Source organism: Ylistrum balloti, unplaced genomic scaffold (genome assembly GCF_031769215.1).
Source record: "Ylistrum balloti isolate Yb309-2 unplaced genomic scaffold, AGI_CSIRO_Ybal_v1 Utg369576, whole genome shotgun sequence".
In the NCBI taxonomy this organism is placed as follows: Eukaryota; Metazoa; Mollusca; class Bivalvia; order Pectinida; family Pectinidae; genus Ylistrum; species Ylistrum balloti.
In genome coordinates this window covers 53,447-80,359 of record NW_026781869.1, presented here as the reverse complement: position 1 = coordinate 80,359, position 26,913 = coordinate 53,447, and the positions used below count along the sequence as shown (strand labels likewise).

Below are 26,913 nucleotides of genomic sequence, written 5' to 3'. Positions count from 1 at the left end.
CCGCCACGTGATAATAGCATGACTATAGATTGATTGAGACAAACTAAGGGTTTAATCCTTTTTTTTTCTGTATCATGATGGAATTGGTCATGATTTAAGTAGAAATTTATTTTAACATAAAACATGTTTATGATACAATACAGCAAATACCTTCCAACAATTTACACTTTCCTTTAAGACGCTGACTAAATAACGGTACACTTGTCCTATCGATAGGATCGATAATAATTTCTTCGTAGGTAAAAAATTAGACTTGTAGGAGGCGACTTAAATTGAATACGTTTCTTTTCTGTATGTATTAAAAACAACAAGAAAATATCAGCATTTTAACAGAATCATAATCAGAACCTTAATTGAACAAAAGAAAGCTTGATACTAAAATCCTGAAAATAACACCAGATGTTCCGAGCGAGCTATAAGCCTTGCTCAATCCATGTAAGTGATGTCATGTTACACAATCAAAAGATACACAAATAGAACCAACAGGCAAACAAACAAACCTAAAACATGTTAAGCTTCACAGCTTCAATTCGAATAAAACGTTCTTCTTCGTGTCTGAAATTGTCTGTACATTCAACCAAAACTTTACCCAGTTTTCTTATAACTAATTGTAGCTGTAAAGTTGGAGTCATGGTCTTATTGTAAAACTGGTCATACTTCAAGTGAAATAGAACAATTTTAATGAGGAGACAAGCTTTTTGACCAATTCAGAATATCTTTTCCATCATAACATTATTTTTTTTCAAAAAGGAAATCCACATTTTCTGATTTCAATACTTTGACTATTCAAAGGAAGATGAACGACGGTAAAGTATAACTTGTGAAATATACTGAAGCATTATATCATAAAAACGTCAGAAACCTTCGAAAATTACACAACGGATGAATCATGAACATCTGGTTGAAAATAGCTACGTTGCGTATAGGAGTAAATTGTTCGGTTCCAATGACAATAGCTGAACCCTTCGTTTTGCTAACCTATTGTTTTTGTTTTCAAACGTGACGATTCATAAAGTAGCTTATCAAAACAATGCAACAGATATATTGATCTGTGTCGTACCAGAACTGGAAATCAAGGACACAACAGATTCTTCTACAGCAGATACTTACCTCGATCTTTCGCTACAACGTAAAAATAGGGAAAACTTTCTAGCAAGCTGTACAATAAGCATTATGATTTCGATATCCCTTTTGTGATAACCCCATTCTGACACAGTAATATTTCTGCTTTCCCTACATATTGTGTAGTGAAGGATATCGACTGTGTGATCTATTCTATATAATCAAAATTATTTGCAATTGTGTTGCAAAGAATACAGATGTAGTACTTACAGATTTCATGCGATATTATAAACATTTTTAGCATGGTGATCGGAATTGTGCAAGAGTATACGGTCTTGTCATTACATACACCAGTTGTAAATGCGCGATAGTTGCTTGCATCCCTAATTTTTGTAAAACGTGATTAAAATATGACGAGACCTGAATGACATTTAGACGCTACGTTATGTAAGTATTTGCATATGGTAATATTGCTTTAACCAATTGCTCTTGGAACTCTTTTGTTTTCCGTGGCGTCGTCAATGACACCAAAGTGGTGCCACCTACTGGACCCGATAGAGTATGGCAGTTCAGTTGCACTCGCCGTAGCTCTAACAATGTGTATAGAATAACATGCTTTTTGTATTGTTTTATGAACATTGATGGTTATCAAATGCAAAGATAAGAATTGTTATCTATTGTTGCACTCGTAGCAAAATGTATTTGCTTTGGGGGAGCTATATACTTCACAATATATTTACCATTAATGTAAATTCACTTCCTAGTATGAACAGGAAATTAAAAAATATTTTCTGATTGATTGGCTGGGTTTCAGGCATCTTATCGTTACGTTGTATTATTCGAAAACTCTTGATTCCTTGCTCGGCGAACGTGATGTAAACGATTTTCAGATTTTCTTCAATAATAGTGTCCTTAAGTGCATTTAGAACATAGTAATAGCAGGCAAGGGACACATCAAAAGTACCGTTCCTACAGTTAATAGTCGAATCAACACAGGTCGGTAACCCTACCCAATAATATACGTAACTATATCTTAAAAACAGATGGCAGACAAACTCGTGTACGTTTAAATGTTGAATAAAAACAAGGTGTTCCATTAATTTGATGTAAAAAAGGTGGAATTGTTTTTAACACAGCTGTATGATGCGGTTTAATTCGTTGATTTGCTCTATTGTATCTAACTCTGAATTATTGCAAGGTGCTATTCATTTATATAATCTGTTCATGGGTAAGATTTTAAAATGTGATTTGTTGACATTATATAGTAATCCCATTTCTCAAAACTTGGGATGACTATTCTTATAAAACTTTCTTTTTAAAGTAACGGACATATAATTCCGTATGATTAGTCTGCTGAACAATAATGAAATGGCTGCGCGCCCGCTGATGAAAACATTATCCCAAATTGGAAATCAGCACACCAGACATCACTACGGCAGATTGAAATCACTGCAATGTACTTTAAAAAAAGAAAGCAAAAAGAAAATCAAATCTTATTTCATTATTAGCGTATTGCTGGAGTCTGTAGGCAGCAAGATGATATAGCTGGGGAGGTTATTGTACAACTCAGTTTGACTGCTGACGTTTGCAATAAACTTCACATCCAACACTTTATAATTCAATTGTACGTGTTTTACGTGAAAGACACAATAACAGACGATATGGATTTAGAGTAACGACCCACTACGCCTTGTTTATCAAACTGGATGCGTCTATTCTCCTTCACCTTTTCCCCTGACTTCTTTTCTGCTTTTAGGTTCCTCATATCATTATTCGGTATTAACAGGTCACTTGACTCATATTTCGTTGTTCTTTTTATAATGTGTTCTTGTCACATTCAAACGTTGATTGTTTGAAGTTAAACACACAAAAATACAAAATCAGCCCGCTTTAGGAAATGATATATTTGTCGTGAAAAGGCTGTGGAATTTTCGTATTTGCAGAAACTGTTTAGCGTGTCCATTATACATAAAGATTGCGATGCTTTGACAATGTAAGAATATTTACATTGTTGGCATAAAAACCAATCGACAGCGCGGCAAATATCCATGTATGTGTTTCGTTGATAGAAGCTTGTTTGAGTTTCTGCGTCTTCAGATTGAACACGATGTCTGTGGATGATTAGGTCGTTATAAGTACATAAGCATTCCATTTAGAAAACATGGATGTCGCTTTCGATATAATGAGACCTTATTTATGGGGCTGATAGTGATAATTTCCTGAAAACAAGTGACATTTCTAGATCTGTAAATTCATTGTTTGTGTCACTCATTGCATTGCCATGATATATTCTAACGTGGTTAATCATGGTAAGTGCTGATATGGCTTAATATGTCGAATATGATTCGTGATCTACTAAACCATTTCAGTCAGAAAAAAATGCATTTACTAATTACAATGTTTTAGTATTCTTGTACTTCATGCAGGGTTATACTAATGTTATCCCTAACTTCTCGTCTCGTTTGTATTAATAATCTGGAAAAAAAAATTAAACAAACAGTTCATTAAATTAATTAAATTTGACAATTAGATATGTATCATGTTTCTTTTGCACTTCCGATTAAATATACAAAACTCCTGGAGCTAGTGAAATGTATCCCAAAACAATGCCCCTCGTGCTTTGATGCTATTTTATGAAATACAAATGGTAGTGTATATAAAAATTATTCATTTACTGTGACATTATAGTTCGTGTTGTCGTCAATATCACTGATAATTCTTGTTATGTTTAACCCGTGTAGTTGATGGAGCATGGTCCGACTGGGGGAATTGGAGCGAATGTTCTGTATCATGTAATGGTGGTCTTCAGACAAGAAATCGGACGTGTAATAGCCCCAAACCCCAATATGGTGGACAAGAGTGTCCAGGAGACGAGTACGATACCAGCAGTTGTAACATAAACACAACCTGTCCTCCAGGTAAGAAAATAAATAAACAAATCTCAGGTAGGAACGCACATCTATTTATAATTCAGAAAAAAAAGAATGAATGAATGAATGAATGAATGAATGAATGAAACAGTGATGTTCTAAAAGCATTTTATAATGTCGCTATGCCCCAACCCTGTAAACATCGCTAGTCATATTATTGTTGATCCTTTTAACTCACCTACGTGAAAAAAGTTTGTCCTCAGCTTTTGCAAAACACAAGGTGCTAGCAGATTTTGATATAAATTTAGACAGGATACCATGAAATAATGAAGAAAACTGAAGGGTTCTAATATTGTGCTATACTAGCTGACCATCCTAAATTGGTCTCTATAGATTTTCAATTATATTTACATATGGAGACTGCAAAGGTCAGATTTAGACATTAATATCGTTTTCCGTTCCTTCTTGACACGTGCAGGGCAGTTTTCAGCTTGAAAGATGCATGCCTTGTCAGAAAAATAACAGACCACACAGTTTCATCCAGAAGCTTAATCTACTAATTATTGTTCAAATTTCTCTCAACGGATTTCAACACATCTATTACAGAAGTACAAACTCATCTTCCCCAAAACGGCACAGACCCATGGGGCTACCACCATGTACCGACCCTGTCCCTAAGCATTCGGGACATTTCTTCGTGACTGTTTTTTTTATCCAGATGTACTCTTTCTGATCTATTCCAAGTACAACTTGAATCTCATCAAAATATCTCACACTTCATAGCTTATTCTAAAAGGTTTTTTCCATGTTTCAATTCCGTGCGAATTATCCTTCATGTTTGATGATGTCTGTTATTGCGCTAAAATATCCCTACGCGAACTTGACGTATACGGGCGTTGATTCTTGAATTACTAATAACGCACTATTAATGGTTAACGATTATGGTACTCGCGAGAGTAAAATATTTTACTTCAGGTTTGTGACGTCATGAAGGAATCAAAGACCTTGGTATATTACTGCGTATATGCAGAGTAAATAAACGTATAATGAAATGGTCATCTCAGCACTATTAATTTCACTTAGTTTCAAAACAATTTAATGCATTCCTCAGCCTTAAAGAGTTTATCGTATGTCTGAAAGCTAAAACTAATATGCGAAAATTCCGTATTATTTGTCTTTATTAGCAGTTACATTCCATACCAGACCCGACATATTACGGCAGAATGTCACAAATGAAAACAATAGTCGAAAATGATGTGTTCTTCTGCAGAGAAAAAAATGTAGTATCCCATTTTAAGTTTTCTAATGTATCAGTGTTAAACAAAATAGAAAACATACTACCCAATTAATGGTTTCCGAATGTAACAACGTATAACAGAATAGAAAACATTGTACCAAATGCATGACTTCCGAATGAATCAACGTATAACAGAATAGAAAACATAGTACACCATTAACGATTTCCGAATGTGTCAATGTAATACACGATAGAAAACATAATACCAATTAATAGTTTCCGAATGTGTCAACATATAGCTGTAAAGAAAACCCTTTAATGGTGTTTGATTGTGTCAATGTTGACGAAATAGAAAGCATATTTCCCCATTAATGGTTTCCTAGTGTGTCAATATAAAGCAAAATAGAAAATAAAGTAGATTTTCCTAAAGCGTCAATGTTGAAAATAGAACGAAAACAATTATTATATACAAACATGGGGAATTCTAAATAGTAAAGTTACAGAAACGTATATCAATAGAATGAACTACTTTCCTTTATAGTTCAGTCGTAAAATATCTTTCTTTGATTTTGATATTTTCCGTGACAGTGTTTCACAGTCTTGCCGATTCCTACTTACGATTATTTCAGTTGACGGCGGATTCGGAGACTGGTCACCCTGGGGAGAGTGTTCAGCTAGTTGCGAAGGCGGAAACCACACTCGTTCACGCGCATGTGATAACCCACTTCCTGAATGGGGCGGAACAAACTGCACAGGAGTCTTCTATGATATTGGCACATGCAATGAAATCAATTGTCCAAGTAAGCGACATGTGACAGATACTGACCTATTTATTTACGTAGTATACTATACATATAGCAATGTATTTTAAAATTGTAGTAATTTGATGTACCCACCAACATTTTACAGCTTTCACACACAAGGTGCCTGTTACAGCCTCTCCGTTCTCAACTCTTCCTTAAGTATCATCAAAGTTAGTAGTTTTGATACAGAATTAAAAACAGTCTGCTCTTAGACATTTCTATAATATTCAGATTTAGAAACTATATTGAAATATTAAAAAGTTGAGACCAAGAAAATACGGAACGCAATGTACTGACTGAACCAAACATCATGAGACGGAAACGAAACAATCCGACAAAGGAAGTCTCCAAGACATTAACTTTCGATTCTATATTAGCAGTTATTTGGACAGGTAGATTACTAGTTCTATATTGTTTGTGCATTATTGACGTCAAAGTAGAAATGAACATGTGGTCACGATCGAGTTCCTAGGTAATATATAATGGTCCTGGTGGTTTTCAATTGGCTGATCATGTGCCTCAATGTATATAACAAAACCTTAGTGTTCAGCTGTTTTCTATTACACTACACCATTTTTATATTCTTTGTCTGCTCTCCGTCCATAGGTATGTGACTTTTTACTTGCAGTGTGACCTAACAAATTGTTGTGTCGTCTTTGCTTCATAGATCGCTAATATCTAATTTTAACTTTTATTTATTTTATATTAAGTTATTTTTCTTTCCTTTTGTTTGCAAATCTGGTTGACTATGGAATATTTGCCAAACAGGTGGAAGTTATCTACCACCATACATATTTTTTCCATTAATGCCCTTGTAAGTACTAGGTAAGAGCTATTAAAACTGTAACAACCAACTATCCTTTAATAACAGTACGGCATGAGAATGCATTACGACCGGACCTCTGAAATAACAAAGCGTTGCTCACCTCAAAAGGATAAATTGAACCGAATAAACAAACTGGTGATGCAAAGAACGCGCTTCGAAAAAAACTCCAAACACTTAGCTGTGATAGAGCAAATGAATGTTACACTTTACATAGGCGGATGCTCCACCTCAGTTAGGCTTTTACTCTGCCTTACAAAATGAACTTTTCTCCTGCTATTCACGGCTTTATATGATATTGATCACCGTTCTGCTTTTTAAGATAGATTTATGGAAAACCGATATCACTATTACTAGTTGGAGTGCAGATTCTACAGCACCATTTGGTACTGATTTCAAGTTGAGAAAGTTATTTCCCATCGTAATGCTACCAAGACACGACATACAGCAACAGTATTAGCCTTGTCGTTTTTTCAAATCAGTTTTACGTCTGCAGAATGATAAACGAACAATATAAATGAGCATGCTGTATGTCGAGACAACATTACAACTAAATATCGGGTACAACCCTGTCTAAAAACCAAAAATTTTATCTTCTTATCCTCGATATATCAAACTATCCAGTTATCTTGCGATGAGTTTTAAAGTGGATTTATCTTTTTTATTCTTTTTTTTTTTTTTGCGAGGAGAGGTGAAGTAATACATTTTAAAAAAATACCAGAATATTTTGAATGTACATTTTTTAAGAGATGATCAGTGACTTATTAATGATAATGATCAGAAATGTTTTCAGTCGTTTTATCGTTATTATAATAAATCAGCTGCATACAGTTTCATAGCTGTTATTATTTTTCGCACAGTTGATGGAAACTGGGGAAATTGGTCTGAGTACTCAGCATGTACCAACTTAAATAAGGCGGACCGGAAATGCGGAGATGGTCAACGGCTGCGCACCAGAGACTGTGACAACCCTGCACCACAATATGGTGGCGCTACCTGTCCTGGCAGCTCAAGTAGTTCAATACCGTGTTCAGTCAACTGTAAGTAGATTACAAAAGATTACACAAAAGATAGAAGATTCTAAAATGATGCATTAACATTGCTGCCCACAAAAGGCATACCAGTAAAAAGTACTTTTAATACAAATTTAGAGTTAGATAAAGTAGAACCAAAAAATGAATTAAAATGCACCATACAGCTGTTCCTTCCTTCTAGGACTTAACAGTGATGCTCTGAGTTTTGAGGGGAAAGAGAAAGCTCCAAAGGGATCAAAGAAAATGCAAAATCTAGACTGGTTTAGACGGGGAGGTGCACTAGCTCCCATTACTCAATAAATTTAGTAATTTGCCGATGACATACAATTTTAGAGCAAGGTCAAGTTAGGGTAGAGTAAAAGAATGTTGGTTTTATATTGAAGACAAGGGAATATCAAGGAGCTAAGGGGTCGTTATGGTAGTTTAGATATACTTTATAAGCAGTGTTATTCATTAACTGAACAATTAAAACAAATGTTTTTTTCGTATTCATTTCTTGCAAAGGAAGTAAACAAATGACTAATTTCCGATTCCATGTGGCTGTATTGGTCCAGAGAGGTTTGGTATGCAATGTAAAGAAGAATACCGGTAATGACTTTGGAACACTGTGGTGCCATGAAGAATTCTTGTGGCACTGTAAATGTTAAATAAACACTCATCTGATATGTGTGATTAATCAGTAGTGAATAATTCGCTACGATTTCACAAATTTATTTCGGAGTAATTATCCAATCGGACAAACGTAAAGCCCTTAATTTCCATGTTTACGATCCCGTGAAATTTAGAATACAATAAAAACTTCCGATTTAAAAGCGTTCGGTAGTTTGTCGTGATCCACCAGTATAATGGCTTAGGTCATCGATTGGAATTCTACATTTACATGAATTTGAGTGTTGGCCCGATATATTGTTTAGAAATTGCTGCAGCGGTATACAAATGTACATGAAATTAGATTGAAGCGACTACGTAATATGGTTATAATTAAATGCTGTTGAACATGCGTCTTTTATATTTAAAAAAAATGAAAGGTATGTTTACATTGACTTCACTTCTGCTGAATGAAATGATGTCAATTTCTGTATTAATAAATACATATATCTATCAGAATTGAACTTGTTCACATAAGATATCAATACCAGGTGTACCTAAATAGGCCTAGCTGGCATTCGTTTTATTTTTCTAAAGCAGACTCACGTTAACTTTGACATTAGTGATACCGATGTGATCTTTATGCATCGCTAAATAGGACATTATAGCTGCAGCATGATCGGGCTATAACAGCGCCCTTGAGTTGCCGCATCAACTGTGGACGACGTCTTTGTAAGCTATTAACTATTCTTGGCTAACAGTTAAATTCAAGCCAAATTCTCTTTATGGCCTTTTTCACTATGATATAGCTTCTGATGACACTTCAGTTTAAGGTTGCTTATTCATGTAAGTTTTTGACATTAGTTTATATCGTCCAGGAAAACGAGCTGCAGTATCCATATGGCCATCAACAGGCCATCAACAAAACAAGGAAATGGAAAGTTAACACATTTCATGTCGAAAATACATCTAGAAAGGTACAACAAAGAGAAAAAAAGAAATTTTAATTGCATCTTTTAATTCATTCATTTAAATGTAGATACAGTAGAGCTAAATAAAGGATGACAACATCTTACAGCTGTTAAGACTTCCTCGACTAGTCAGTGATATGAGACAATAGAGGAAAACAAACACCGATCGAAAAGAAAATGTCAGATCTAGTTTGGGAGGTTCACTAGCCCATAATTCAATAACTGCAGTACTTTTCATACAGCTGATACTGAGCATAAGTGTATTTTGAACCGTGTCACTATTGGAATGAAGTACACGTGGCATACAACTTACGACAAACCTCGGGAACTTAATGTCCGACATCAGTGTCTACCATCTGCAATCTTGAAGAGACATCCTCTGTTACCGATCTCGTGTGTTCGGTTCACTTATATCATTTGGTAAGAGTAGTGAAATTCATTTGCCTCTGCCTATCACGTAATCAGAAGCTTAACTAGATCCTGCTCATGAAATTAATCAAAATCTGCCTTAAACATGTAATTAGGACACTATACGTACCTGGCCCCAGACGATAAATAAGTAGATGAGATAAGCATCTGTGTTCTGCTTTAAAATGCATGATTGGGACAATTGTCTCAGGCCAATTGCTAAATGCATGATTAGAAAAATAACCTTATCCAAGCTCGCATCACGTGACGAGGTCTTTACATTAGCAAATCTCGCCAAACGTTTATGTTATCAGTAATCTTTAAATGAAAATCGAATCGAATGGGGTGATATTGTGAAAAAAATCTAACGGAAATGGAAATAGAATTATTATTTTTGAGAGAAAGATACGATTTTGAAAAATGTCTGTAATTCCTCAGATATATCTCAAAACCTCTTTACATGTATATGCTACTGGTTTGTGCAGGCGATCGGAATGCGCTGGACAGTGCACTCCTTAGTAAATAGCTGGAAATGGTATAGTGTATCACAAACACCATGTCGCTCTTGATCTATTGGTATACTAAAATATATCTGATAACTACGAAATGTTCTTCCCTGGCTTCAAATATTTTCGTAGTTTAATGTACATTAGCTGGAACGTATCAAATTCATTATGTTAACCATACTCTGACTTATTTAAGCTATTGTCGTCTTTTTTCATCTTTTGAGTCTCTTTATTTTTACAACAAAATATTCGATTGTTGATTTGTCCTTTAACAGGTTCGCTGATATGTCCTGACAACTGGCAGTCGTTTTGTGAAATGCCAGATTCATGTAAGTGTTTCGTGTCACATCATTAACCTATATTTACAGGCATTTGTGACAAATTGTTTGTATGCCTTATCTTTGCTTACATTTGATGTACAATTTAAAATATTTTATCCACATCCCTCCCCTACTGGTCTACAAAAGTGATATATCAAAAAAATTAATTTTGAACACATTAAAATAATTGCGATTTGACAGCATCCTTTAAAAGCTAAATTCATGTCAGATATAAAATAGGTTATGTACACATGTACCCAGCTAGTACAAAGTCTTTATGTTCGCCAAAATAATGTGCATATTCAAAATACGACAAAGGTAATACGGGCCTGTCAGATACAGCGAAATAGGGTATTACTCTCAGGATACAAAATATTGAAAACTCATGGAACCCGTATTGTGTAACTCTTTAGAAAGAAGTTTTCTAAGTATCAATAGCTTTCCGATATGCTGGCCAAGGCCACAAGTATTCCCACGCCGTTGGTTAATTAATATATCGATATCTACACAGCACGGTAACCATCCTCCGGGAATATTCTTAAGTGTGCGTGTCAACTTTATTTAAGCGTTTTCTCCAAATGGATATGTGTGTTTGTTTCGAATTGCTTTCTCTTATACTCAACATTTTCCCCTATTCAATTAATAATTTCATTTCAATTTTTTCGACTATGATAAAATGCATTTATAAATTGAGATATAAAAATCTCGTATTATTCATAAAATTCTTACGATATATAATTGCATGTAAGCCATAATATTGAATACAAATCATGACCATTTTCCTGCTTATTAAAGTATTCATGTTGAAATGGAATTCCTTTGTGAATGTATTGAAGATCTGTCCAATGTTGAACTGCTTTACACATTTATGTTTTTCAGCCACTTCCCGTCCGCTGTACTCGGAGATCCTGGTTGGAATCGGACTCTTACTCAGTTTCCGTCATATAGTATGACACCAATAAGCTGACGAAGGAAAGGCTGAAAAAATCAAAGTAAAAGAAAAAAATTGTAAAATTCGCCAAATATGTTGAACAATATTTAGATGAGAAATTGACTTATTCTAATGTTTAGAAGACAACTTTTGTTCTAAACAATCAATATTAGATACTGGTTTAAAGCAGAAGTATCAAATGTCAACCCCAAACATTAACTGATTGTATGGTCATAAAGTTCATCTTGGGGAAACAAAATGACCTCATGTTCTGCGTTTCTTCCTACTCTGAACTATTTTTCTTGCAATATTAGAATTTCAGAATGTGTTTGAGAGGATGGTTAAGTTAATGATGAATATGGAAAATAAACCTTCAGAAAAATAAATAGATTTATTCCAGTTACATATACTACCAAGGGAGACTAGAAATACTAAGATAAAATACGCTTTACTCCAAGGAACCATAACTGGATACAACTAATCATAGTACTCAGTATAGGAAACAGATGTACAAACTATGTACGTTTAATCATATTATAAATTGACTTTTTAGAAATCACCAAATTACCCAAATTCGTTCTACAAAGCAAACTGGGAATTCGGTTTCTCAATGGCGTACATTTGTTAGAGCTCTGAATGAATTCGAGATATTTCAATTAATTAACGTAACAGTCATTGAAACAATGCAATGAGCTCTTTGATTTGTCCAATTAGGATTCAGGATTAAAAGTACACCTGAACTATTTTCGACATCCTCAATGAAAAAAGTCACAGATGTGCTTATTTTGAATTATCTGTTCTCTCCCCTGTACATTTAACTCATCGTTTACTAATCAATACTTAAACATGTAGATAACAAAAATCTCTCTCAACGATATATAAATCTAACAACTGTTTTGTTTAACGAAGAATGGAGTATCTGTCTTGGAGAAGGATACACTTGCAGACATACATGTGGAAGTAGAAGGGAGGCTACTCAAATAGTGCAAATGACATTCAACTTATTGTTTGTTTTGTAACTGTGCACGATCTATGTAAAATAGAAGTTGATTCTGAGGAATATGTGCGTGGATGAAGAATGTTGACAGTAAATATAATCATGATTTTAATCATAAAACACTAACATGCTATGTTGTTTTGATCTAGACATTAGTTTTTTTCTAGATAGCTCTTTGATATCTTCCACTTTCAAACTTTCAGTTTTCCATTTTATTTGAGTCGATAATTCAAGGATTTCAATCGAAAGCTCTGTAATCAACAATATCTGTTATTGTGATATCATACTTATCATGCCGCCAGGGCAATGACTGGCTAGTGTATGTAATGAATGAGAGTGGAGATTCGCTTGTTTGCATTTCATTGATTTCTCTTCTATTTTGTTTTTATTTTTTAAATTTTTTTCATACATTACTTTTTGGTTCATGGATTAATGAATGTAATATTTGTCATGACTATTTTTACTTTGTACATATTTAATTAGGCCTATTATGCTATATATACACTTTAACTGATAGTGTGATTGACGATTGATAGTGTTGAAGTTTGCAGAATAAGATATTTATACACATACATATAAAGAGTTATTGATATATAAACAGAGATAATATTCCTTCTTGCTAGACACGGTTTATGCTTTATTTGTATAGACACCAATGTTATACAAACAGATATTAATCCTACGGCATTAGTTCGCTTTCCAAGCCAATCAAGGAAATTCTGATACTTCGGATGTATTTAACCTCGTTATGCGCAATTAAAAAACTGAACATTATAGATGTACTGTAAAGAGAAAAAACACACAAAGACACAATATTAAATAACACACAATGACACATAACATAAAATGACAATACACTACAAATATTAAAAGCGTCTCTGGACTATTTGATACTGATCTTTTTCGGTTGATGATTCATATTTTTAAAGACACTAATCTTTTCGCAATTATGTTTTTGTGAGGGAAGGTACCGTCGTATAGACCGAAATGATTCACGAACATGCAGCATATGTTTGCCACAAAACTGTTCTCGTGATTTAATGACTGTTTGATAAGATAAACAATTACTTACTTATTACTGTATTAAAAAAGGGAATATAATTTACAAAGGGACATGGGCAACTGGTCAACAAGATGCAATTTGTTACCTAGCAAAGATGTATAGAATCAGTCAACGCGAAAACTTTGCTGGAGCGCCATACTTGCTATCGGTGTTAGTGGTTTGTCTGGAGACGTCGAGCAAAATCTGATGAAGTTTCACAATAATATTGGTTGCATAATTGCTTTGCTATTTCATGAAAACATCGCAATTTTCCTAATAACCCAATTTCTTAAAGCAAAATATGACAACGCACATTCCCAGGTTATACATTGTGACATCGCGATATGGATCATAGATTAGATAGTTATGCAAAAGAAAAGCAGTTGAATAGAACCATTTACTACAAATTTAGAGTTCCATACAATTGCGCCAAGCAATGAACTAAATTGCATGTTATACTTTGTTCTTTTTAATAGATTCAGATGACATGAAAAGGACACCCGAGTATTCTATTACATTTTTCGTAACTGAAATGTTATGAAAAGGATACAAAACTGATTTTCATGTTTTATGAGTATTGTTTTTATTTATTTATATATGTACTTATCTATTTATTTTCTTATCAGCTCGCCAGAGGCTCATTACAATTTTTCAATTGGTTTCATAAACTCACAGGGAAAAGGAAACTGATATAAGAGTAAAAATGATATCATTGTCTGTTTTGGAACATTTTCGTTTGGTTGGTAATGTTGATAACATAGATGACAACACGGTCACCTTCATTCTTCATGCGAGAATCTGTTTAGTATTGGCCCACTGCGAAATATCCAGATAGCTTCCTTCACCAGCGCGTAACTAATATAACTTCAGTACATTGTTATCATCTTGTGTATTTTTGGTCTATAATACCTTCACCATCTTGTCGCATTATACTCGACTTTCTTGTACATAGAATAATAATACAGAAAACGTTGATCGATTCTTTACCATCTCATACACTACATACATCAGTGTTAGTACGCTCCACACTGGACATTTATCTGATGAAGGTGACCTCGTTATTATCGAATCGTTACACTCTAATCTTCTACTGGATGTGTTATAAAAATTCTATTTAATTATCACTGTAATAAAGAAGCGGAGATCAGGGAAAGAATATTTACTTTTAAACTCAGTCTTGGATATCTTTGGATATAGATTTTCTAGTCTGTACAAATGACAAAATTTTCTACTACTACATATTCATGATTTTTAACTGAATTTAACCTTTACACATACATAAATAACAACACATTGCACATATTTATCATTTAATGTTTATGGTGATAAAACACGAGAGCGTCCTATGTGATTAATATTATATGACCCGAATTATCGGTAAATCATGACTTCATTAATTATATCTGTAACATTTCATCATTATTTATTAATATACATATCATATATGTGTGTGTGTTCATGTCGTTGAATTATCGAGTGCAATACATATTATCACAAATATGTAACGTTGACGTCAACAATTTGTTCCCCTCCCGTCCTGTGTGCTAATAACAATTATAGATAACTGGAAGTCGACCTACAGTTGATTTAAGAAGTCAGTTAAAATTTAGGTTACATAAGGAAAGTTTTTTAGTACTTAGCATAGTAACCGGTGTTAGGGTAACTCATACTAAATTGCCATGCCTTACATTCTAGAACATGCATCCTCTGGACACTGTTTAATAGAATTGGTACGATGTATCATTCAGATTTTTTGTCAAATATATATACATATTAAAACAATTTCTTTGTATCAAGTTCATATAATGAAAAATAATCAAACTGGAAACATTTCTTATTTGTAAAGCACAAGCGTTTACATGTGAAATCTTCAGCCGCTTTACAGTTAGTTTTGCTGGCTTAGTAAGCCTACATGGTTGTCTGCATGGTAACACAATATGACGTCATTAATAATGGCTTATGTTTAGGTTTAAGCTGTTATGCTTTACTTATCAAAAGTGTTTCGAAATTTGTTATTTTCTATATATAAATGTGTATATATCAATTTAGGAATTACTCCAAGAAAGCCATTGCTGAGAAGACCATGTGGCACTATACATTTTAATATCTCATATATATTGGTGTTTGTGTTATTTTATTGTTGAAAGTCCAGTTCATGGGATGAAGCCTATCATGGATGAAACACCAATCTGCATTTGTATAACAAAATAACAGAAAATGGATAGATCCATTGTAAAATTTGAAAAACAACCAGCTGTACTATGAATAGCATTGAACCCATTAAGGAAAACCCTCAACTGTGGGTCTTCACAAACACATATGTATCTTAATGTAAGTTTGGATAAATGAACTTGCTCTTGCTATCAACTCTGGCCTGGTTAGAATATATGTAGTTTTTGATTGTGGTACACTGGAAGGCATTTATCAAACATTTATACACGTATAGTAGTGTAATACCCTGTATTATTTTGTTTTTTTAACATTAGTTTCTCAATTAAAATTGTCAATATTTCTGCTCATCTTAACTAATGAAAGTGTGAGTTTTCTTCATTCTTAGTTTTCATTTTTCACTTATTTGCTAATAACGAGACCCATTGGGAGACTGCACATTTCGTTCAATATTTTAATTTGAAGTAAAAGTAATTTAGTTTTTTGTTGCCAATTCAATTCGAAATTCGTTTATCAACTTTTAGAAAATACCTCATCAGTCTGTTTCAATCCAGATATCACGAATAATTCTTTGGGTACATGCACAGTGTTTTATCATTTAATTCGTGTATGATCATTATAACAAGGCTTTACATTACCTGCACAATTGACAGAATCGTGTGTATTGACGAAAGAAATAAAATCAATCAGAAATACAATATGAGAATTGTTGTTTATTGTAGGTTTGGATGACATACATTGTACTTTCTTGTACCTCCACCTCTGGGTCGTGGGTTCAAAGCCTATGTTGGGCAGTCGCAAGGTAATGACCGCAGGTCGCTTTTATTTTCTCCAGGAACTCCGGCTTCCTTCACCAACAAAACGTGGCACGGCCTAAAATGATGCTAGTTGTTAATACGACGTAAAGAAATACATTTCACCTAATACCGTATGCAATAGCAGATAGGATTTCATATTAAGTACAGACATATTATAACAAAATTTTGTATAAGATGGCCGAGAACATTGGCCACCATATATATATATAGTTGAAAAAAATCAAATCAACACGACAAATGTATTCCGCTAACTATTTAATCGATACACAAAGCATCTTTAAGTTACATCTATATATATATACATGCACAATAGCCATGAAAAAGACAGAACTCACTTCGTCTTAACACGTCATCATGAAAAATAAATAGCTAGCGACTTTAACAGGATTTGGGTGATTGAAATACGACAAATCAACAATACTCTTTGTATTTAGGTCTAATAATTCATTATAACACGCCCTCTATATACAGTTATCATTCTTCATATGTTTCAGCCAATATTTGATAACAAAAAACGATGTATGTATTCAAGAAAATGACCAAGTTCGAAATAAACTATTGAGTTAATACCAGTTTTCTGCACACCAACAGATTTCAGGAACGCTAAATGAAGTTTTACAATCTGTGACGCAGTGTTGAAGTCCCAGATATCACGACCGTAATTCACAATACATGATATATAAGTATCAGCTAATATCAACTTGGTCTTTGCCTTCAAGGTTAGCCTTTTTATCTTACGTCTAAATAGATAATAGGCCATTTTGCCTTGTGTAACAACAAATTCACCATTATAATTAAATACCAAGTCTACATAACAAAACCTTATCTACAATCTCTGTCTTTTCCTTTCAATTTCCACCATACATTTGGTAAGAATCGCTTGTTGTTGGTTTTTTCTTCTAAAATCCACTATTTAAGTTTCATCTACATCCACAGTCACACTCCAACGATCCCAATACGTCTTTAAAGAGTATTTTGAAGCTAGTCGACATCTTCAGAGAATAGCACGGTGTCATTTGCATACATGATTAAATACAGATTAAGTAGTTGAATGTTAGACTCAATTAATTTTGATGTCATGTCATTAATAGATAAAGAAAACATAATCGGTGATAAAGAATTCCTTTGTAACAGGCCAACTTGCATGTCGATCATTGGAGACAGTTAACCATGCAGCTTTACGCACGATTTGACACTTTAATATATAGATTTAATAACATTCAATAAACGCCCCCGACACCAGATTTCCACAATTTAAACCATAAGTTATCATATAGATTGCTATCGAAACATTTTCTGTAGGCAACAAACACAAAGTAAAGCCTTTCGTTACTTTTGTAATTAAACTATGAAGTACAAAAATCGCGTCTTTAGTACCGCTACTGGGTTTTAGACCGAACTGAGCCTCTGATATTAATCTTACTTCATTTAAGCAAGCGCTTATTTGAAAGTGACGTAAATAGTCTGGCAATATGATCAATGTAATGCTTCCTTAATATAAATATAATATAAAGACCTGCATGTAATATGTTATTAAACAATTTTAGTAAAACTGGCCAAAAAACTTCCTTATATTAAATAAAATACTAACTTAATACTCCGTCAAGTCCTGATATCTTAAGCGTAGATTGACCCTTAATTTAAACAAACAGCCCATCAAGATGAAATCAGTATCCAATTCAGGATAAATGTATACATTATTCATAGCATGTTGCTCCGTGTTTCCGTAGGTATCAAAGAGGGCATATTAGAAATTAATTTGAAATACCATTGTATTCATAAAACATCCAGCGTCCTGACTCGTACGCCTTGCAAAAATGTTGATAAAAATATTTTTGATCGTCCTTTTGTACTTGTTTGACATGTCAACTTCCATCTAGAGATAATTTTGCTTCGCTCTTGCTACATGAAAAAATTGTAATTTTTCCTGAAGCGAACCAAAACTTCTCTATTTTCTGATGATTTCCATATGTTAAAAGAAGACAAAGCTACTCTATACGCCTGATGTAGACGTTCACATTGCTTATCAAATCAGGGCTTATCTGGTTCTTCAGTCTTGAATTTAGACCATTGGTGGCATGGACAACAAATATGCACTTACAATCCTATCATTACTCGGGAAGTACCTATCTAACTGACAGATATATTGGTACACAATTCATCTGTTGCATTACAACACTTACAACTACTGGTAAATGCCCTGAAACTAACAAACAATGGGGCGTTATCGATTGGAAAATGAATTGTAATTTCCAACTCTACAATTTTCAACAACTCCCATATGTTCTCTGTGTAAGAAAGTAATCTATTGTTCTTGTATCTAATGCATTAAGATGTAAATTTACCACCAATATCGCCTAGAGTCCGAACGTTCAATTTTTTTGCAAAACTTGTAAATTCACACATTTGTAACAGACGACGTCCAGTAATCTTCCTAATTACGAATGATATCACTATTAACCTCGTTTTATGGAATAGCATCATCTAGTGTAAAATATTATGGAGAACATCAAATGTCATAAAGTCAGCATCCTTTACCTGTTCTACTATCAAAGTCACAAGCTATAAAGTCTTTACCCATGTTACTAAATTTAGCAATGTTGGATTCGAATTGATCACATAAAGCGATGCCCTAACTGTTGTGAAATGTCGCATTTACTGGGGTTATGTACACAAAACAAAGGTAACTTTGATTTGATTTTCAAATAACTAGCTTCAACCAAAACCAAACAATACTGTCAGCTTCAACAGTAATTAATGAAATATTCTTTTTCAATCGTGATTTAGATACAAAAATCTTCTCGCCCCTTTGCATTTTCTTCTTTTGAAAGGCGGATTGAATTCAGAACTCAAAACCGTCTACAGAAAACGTATCATTTCACCAGCATTCGCTCAAAAGAACAATATCAGACCCCTGAAAAATCTCGATTCGGGACAGAAAGATAAAAGTGGCTCTCCTTTTTTGTCTCTCTTCTCTCTCGTTAAATTACAGATGTTCCATTACAAGGTAAATCAAAATAATATACCAAATATCAAACGTTTAAAAAAAAAACCATCAACATTAAATGATAAAAAAACGGACACTTACCATCAGTGGAGGAAGAGTTCGCGTGTGAACCGATGTGTTTTAGTACATTCATGTAACGTCATTTTATAACAGATGAGAACATGTTTATATCGTATGATGACCTCATGTTCTCTACCAGCATGCAAAACTTGAAAACCTGTGTTACGTTTTTCTCTGCTAAAACTTAGCATATCTATTAGAAATATGCACTGATATTCTGAAAAAGCTTCAACCTATCTATTCCACTGCGATGTGTAAAATATATATACTTTGAATATATAGAATTGAAACGTCTGGTTGCTCGTTCGTAAAAATATACTTTCCGTTTATAACTTTATAATATATACAATAGAACATTGAAGACTTAAGCTCACGAAATACTAAGATGAAAAATATCAAACTTTTGATATCGCTATGGAAAGAATTCCTGAGGAAGTAACCGCATTACCTGGCGATAAAATAGGTTGTCTTCGTGATGATATTGGTGTGTTATCTACTGACAATTATGACATCATCTTCACGGTTTTTGACGTCACAGTAGCACTGTCGGCTGGCGTTGCTCGTGTAGACGTCGAATTAACTGAATGCAGAAGACATGGATGAAAACATTTTGAGGTAATTTCTCTTTTAATTACCTGGACAAAGTTTTCATTCTACTGAAAACGGAAGTACGATAAAATCGTCACAACAACGTAGTATATTTTAGTTGCTTCGAGTATATAAACGACGGACCTCGCCCTTGTTGGTCAAGGATGTAGCAACATCAAAATGAGTCTTGTCACAGGGTGATAAAGCCAGTGAACATTCAGATCAATAATTATGTTTTATTGTACCATTACACACAAGTTTCTGATATCCATTATATTCTAATTATAAAAATATATAAGTTAACGAAAAGTAACATACACACACAATTGTAAAAGACTGAGAAGTCATTTTACTGTGTAAGGGGAGATAACCCCCAAATTATGTTCTCCTGCAACTCTCGTAGTCAAGAGGTAAATCATAAACGTAGAGAGTTGAATCTTCCAATTAACTTTTTTGTAAAACCGGAACACTGGAAATCATATCCTCCAATCATAATCAAGCTCTTTATGGCGACTCCAAACGGCTGGAACATGCCTTTTCAAACATTTCATGCATGAATTTACATCATTTGTTGTGTTTACAAGAACTAGAGGGCAGGGATGTTCAGTTTTATGGAGGATTGCACCTACATTTCGGCAATCTACAACAACAATTGTTATGTGGAGGCAAGCATGACAAGCATTTGAAGAACAGTACTGTTACAGGGTCAGATCTTCATGTATATATATCACACGACGCCTGTGTAAGTTCAGGTGGACCATTCGGTCCGTTTATTCCATTAGACAGATGTACTTACAAGACGAACTCTGCAATGACAATACACAAATAACATAAACCATATAACAAATATCACACACACAAAACATACATATATCACTTTGACAAATAGATCATTTAACTGTATACTTGCAACACTAGTACAGCATTGAGAAATATTGAATTTTATTAAACTGTTGTTACAGAATTCCATTACAGATATAGCGAATATAAAGATATTTCTATGAACAATGCGTTCCTAGTTTATTATTTAAAATATGAAGTATTATAACTAAACCTGAATACTATAAATTATCTACATACTTAGTGGGATACATATAAAATTAATTACCTATATATGGCACAGAGTTTGTAGGTATCTTGTCACTTATTTTTACATATTGGTAGGCCAAGTCTGTAAAGATACAAACAGAGAAACTAGAAATCCGGACTAAATTAACTGTGTCATTATGTAATATTATAATGTACATATATCAAAAATGGATCTTAACAGATTCAAATAATATTCTATTTGAATTCATTCACTGGTTTACCGTAGTTTTGTAACAATACATAACAATGAAACTATTTGACATCAAAGTAATATGAATCTTACTCTTTATAAATATAATAATTAGATACTACCAGTAGGAGAGTACAGGATAATAAAGATTAAACTTACCGGCCGGTCACACAATGAAAAAATGACCGGAACATAAAAATTACCGCGAAATCGACGAGCCAATGAAATAAGACATAAGACTATGACGTAAGACAAAGACTAAACTGACCACTGACCACACGATACGATACTAGCAGACGATACTAGACTATACTCCAAGACGACATACAGTATAAACGGAAACTAATAAATACGAATGAATAATTAGGAAGACAAAACAATTTACAATATATACGAAAAGTCGATCCTTCTACAGTACATTGACCCAAGTCCCAACCTACAGTTAATTACATGTAGTGAATTTATCAACAATTTTGATTTGAACGTAGTTCAGCCGTGGGAGAGAATTTGTGACGCTTGGTGTCACAATTCTGAGTTAAGGGTTGATATTGTTTCGGAAAAATAATTAAGACAGTTTACACATTTTTATTGGTTGCATTGACAAGTTAACAAATCACTTGTATGTGACTGAAGATTTGCTTATCACAGAATCCAGAAGTTTGAGTTTCTAAAATTGATAGGCAAATGCAGTAAATAAGTTAATGAATAAGGAAAAGGATTTGCGATGGTATCGTGTCTGTTTTGACTTTCGTTTCCTGAATAAACAGAAGGAAAAAATCTGTTATACAATTCCTGATTAATAGGAATGAAGGTGGTGAAGATATGAAGTCGGTGTTGTCGGGCATAGGTCCAAGGAAATTCCGCAAGAGATACGGTTTTGGTTCCAATTTTTTTCTAGATGACAACACTTTTATAGTCCAACCAAAAACGAACGTTTGGGCTATTTTGAACTTCATAACTTAGGAGGGAAACGATTTGTTGTAGAATGTGACTATTGATTATTACGTTCCTATCCCAACTGAAACGTAATGGATCGTTGACTGACAATTCTCTAACAATTTAATTTTGAGATTTATTACAAGCATTAAAGATTATAGAAGTTGACATTTTGTTTCGTTGTATTACATACACAGACAATGTCATATGTGATAACCCTAAGGAGGAAGATCCACACTTCCCATTTGTTCAAGAATCCATAGGACACATTCCCGTATGGTCAGCACATAGCAGATATGTTACGCAACAATGCTAATAATATTGCCTCTGCTCCCATTGGTTATTTGTTAACAATAATGACCCCATGAAGGTCACAAAGCAACCTTTGGACTTCTCCAACTACTTCTAGTAACAAGGAACACGGACATTGATACTGAATACGGTTGGGATACAGATGGATGTTATACACGCAAAAGTAGGTGTGTGAAACATGCGTCTTCAGTGTGTGAACAATGTAAATGTTGTACTACAGTTAGAAATTGACAAGTCCGAAAGAAGCAAGGATATTTCAGTGACTGGACTGCAAGGGAACCTCGATTTGAAAGTGTGAATAAACCTTAAATTAAAAAAAATGACATTTTGAACTCTGACACTGTTTCTCGGTTGATTCCAAAGATTAATGTGCATAACTCATCAGACCTGCTATCTACGGTATCATCTCCAAAATGCTCCAGTAGATGTGGACGTTGAATAATAAACACTCAGACTAACAGATGTTGATTACCATATTAAATCATGATTTTACAATATCAAAGAGGTTGACGATCGCCTAACCGGGTACCAATGACTTTATGTTTTTGTGAAAGCTTCATTTCTGATGCATATAGTGTATCAGCGTCTAGACTCAACGAAAGAACAACAACATTGGTATCCTAAGTTTGAACTAATTCTTGCATATATTCAAATGAGGTTACGCTTCCGTCATCTCAGTCTGCTGATTATATTGAACCCAAAATGTCTTGCTTCATTTCTAAATTCCTAAGTCGAGGCATGCTAAACAACATAATCCTTACCGACTTGTCAACGAAACTATTCTGAAGGCTATACTGAACCTGTACCACAACTCGCTACGTGCTGATCACGGAGGTATCCAAGTTTCATGTTACCTCAGTGAAGGTGGAAAAGCTTTACGTTTTGTTTAAAGGCAGTTTTCAATTAGTAACAGAAAAAAAATCTAGAAAAAAAATCTTTGATTTTTTAACTGTGGCATATTTGTCTATCCTCCAGTTGCAAGAAAAGACACATTATTCGTTGCTATGGTCTTAAAGGACACATTACACTGTTTGATGTATGTAGGACTATGGTCACGAACAATGTTGCAGAGTTTACCCACCAGTGACAAGATGATTAGTAAGCTACTGTGCTTGAAGCAGAACGTTACCCCGCGTTACACACACCGATGTCTTGGCGTTGGTGAAAGGAGTCATCCCTCCTTAGCCGAGAGTATCTCTACAGTAATACAAGTGGATAATTGTAGGCGAGATGAATAGGTAGCAGATACTTCATACACTGTGATCTCTTCAGTGAAGAACTGATTACTCAGTACAAAGTTAATGGTTCTCTTGGTGTTCAAAGACTTTACTCGGCTCGTTCAGAGTTGCTTCCATTGAATGGACAATAAACATTTACATATTCATTTATCAACTTCGTAAAGGTGTCTGTTCCAGTTATGCCAAGGGTGAACACATTTTACGCATTTTTAGTCGATATCAATTAATATTATATATGATTATATTTATGAATTATTCACTCCTATTTGATAATCAGTGATTTTACCGACATTAATTCCACAGAAGTAAATAAGAGGTCTCCTCATCTTTTCAGTTTTTGGTCTCCCATCATGTTTGACCATATTTGGTATGCGCTAAAATAAACCTCCATTTATGATGTCGCAGATATCCAAACAATATTCTATAAAGAAAATCAAAGCCTGACTGTCTTTCAGTATTGTATACTTGAAATTGAGTTAAGCGTGGTTACTTTGTATACACATATATTTATTTTTTTACAGCATGTGTTCCCAATCAGGAGGGAGACAGGATAGTATTCATGTTTTTGATCACTAGCGAAGTAGATCTTATACAATTATGGACTGTTTTATTATATAATCAAGAAAGATTAATGATGACGTATTTGAATTACGCTGCGGTAATAGGAGCGCGGTTGATTCTGGAATATTATAGTAGAGTCGAAACACGAGTGCAATATTACTTCGATCATTTAAGAATTTGAAGCAACCTATGACATACATGTACATAACAGTTATCCACAGCTATCCATTGTTTGACGTTGGTCAGTGGTGAAGTAGAAGACACGTAAGCCTCTATTAAATCATCTTATTCCATTTTTGTTTTTGTTGAATCACGATTCCGTTAACCTGTCTTGATTGTCTTGTTAGCTTTAATGTTGAATCAGTGGATATCGTTCGTATATATATTTCATTTTCATACATCTTAGTAGAATACCAGACACGATTGATATGACCGCTTGTGAAAAGTATTCTGATGAATGACTTAACATGTGATATTTCATATCTTTGCATTCGAAGAATTTCGTCCTTTGCGTAACACATTACCTAGTTTAACCTGTAATCTGCTTTCAGCGAACTCCGGATATATTGTTGTGATCTACGAGATACCAATCTCGATATCATCAGAACTAATCAGAAAGTTCATGAAGATTTTTGATGCACTTGTAGTAAAGGTAAGGTAGAAAAGGTATCCTGAAATCTGCCTATACCATATCGTTAGGCTATTTCATATTAATATTTTCATGAACGTACATTGTAAATGATGATTTTTGTTTTGCTAACCAGCATATTACGATCCTTTACCTCTATGACGCAGACAGACTGATCTCAATGTGAGGGCAATATCATCACAATTTAGCATGATATGACGCTGGGTATTCAGATAAACATGTCAACATCATGTTATTTGTTTTTCTTCCATACTTTCAAAACGCAAAATATCTAAACTTGTTGTCATGCACTCTATCAAGCCTTCATGAATAGGCCGTGTAAACGAGTCGAAATAAGGTGACACTATTCAGTTGTGACATTGTCATGCCACTTTTAGCGGAGACAAAAAACGTGGTGCCCGTAGCAAATAGGAAGAAATATCTATATTAGCATATGAAACATGGGGAACACCCACGAATAGTTGGAGAAAAGGTCTGCATTTGAAATACAATTCTTTGAAACAGCGTAGCACAGCAATTTACGTGGTATGTACCAAAATATATAGACTTTTAAAGTCATCGCTTCCAAATCGTCAGTCCAAGAGGTAAATGGGTCAGATATATTGGGAGGAGTTCTAACCAGACATCACTTTTAAAAAAGATAGCTAATGTCTGACCGCGTACTCTGACACTTATTCGTAACATCTGGTTTCAAAAGATGCTGGTAGATGGACGTGTTTGATGCTCGTTAGTTTGCCTGTTGGTTACGTCATTGTATACCTTGTTCTCATTTGAGTACGTGACATTACTTACCTTACTTGAATTGACCAATTTACAAATACGAGTGTCGCCGATGACGCAGGATATGCTTACTCTTCCGGAACACCTCGTCTTATCATTCTTGTACTTTTGTAAATGAATTAATGAGTTTATTGGAATTGCGTGGTCCATATTGATGTCTACGAAAGTACTCGCATACATCAATAGTGTGCATATGTTAATAACTATAGAACGCACCATTCAAGATAAATTTATCTTTCATGCAAATATATATTTTATTGAGAAACAGCTATAAAGTGATACAACCACGTTAGCATTTGAACAACGTATACAATAGTTTATATTAAGAGCAATTACTTTACATAAAGAAACAAAGGCAGTATTAACAAATTCGCAAAATGAAATTTAAACAAGTCCACTATGTTATTCTATTGATAGAGAAGAAAGATTGTTGATTTTTTTTTCACAGAAATGGCGTCATGTTGTTCGTTGCAACAAAAATCAGCACTGATTGTCATGGTGACAGCGAATAATTCTAGAAATTGACAATTTGACAACTTGACAACTTGATTTAACAGCTGGCTGTATAACGGAAGAGTATATTACATCATTGAAAACTGTCCATAAAATATGTTTTTTGTGGTTTCATTTTCTGGGATGCTCCTCTGGCACTCGAATCAGCAATCGAAAAGGTGGAAAATATTTGATGGTATACATACTGTATACATCGTGTGACAAAATTATTAATATCAGGAAAGGAAGAAGAAAAATTATATAATAGTAAAATAAATAACTGGAAGGAAGAAGAAAAAGAACATATACATTAAGGAAGTAAAGCAGAAGCAGATATTAGTATTGTTTGTTGTCATGGAGACACTTAATGTACAAAACGATAGTGCGTGCGTGTCTCCTGTTTACGGTGGGGGTAATGTTGTCCATTAGGAA

The 26,913-nt window shown here is 34.1% G+C and overlaps 1 protein-coding gene across 1 annotated transcript in view; it reads left to right on the top strand.

The window, feature by feature from the left end:
- Nucleotides 1-16,459, top strand: part of LOC132565398 (uncharacterized) — a 168,809-nt gene extending 152,350 nt beyond the window's left edge. The window contains exons 18-22 of the mRNA XM_060230040.1: nt 3,804-3,980; nt 5,799-5,969; nt 7,656-7,835; nt 10,578-10,631; nt 11,502-16,459. Coding sequence (XP_060086023.1) covers nt 3,804-3,980; nt 5,799-5,969; nt 7,656-7,835; nt 10,578-10,631; nt 11,502-11,575 — 656 coding nt within the window. The 3' untranslated portion in view covers nt 11,576-16,459. The remainder of the gene's footprint in view (nt 1-3,803; nt 3,981-5,798; nt 5,970-7,655; nt 7,836-10,577; nt 10,632-11,501) is intronic.
- Nucleotides 16,460-26,913: the final 10,454 nt, after the last annotated feature.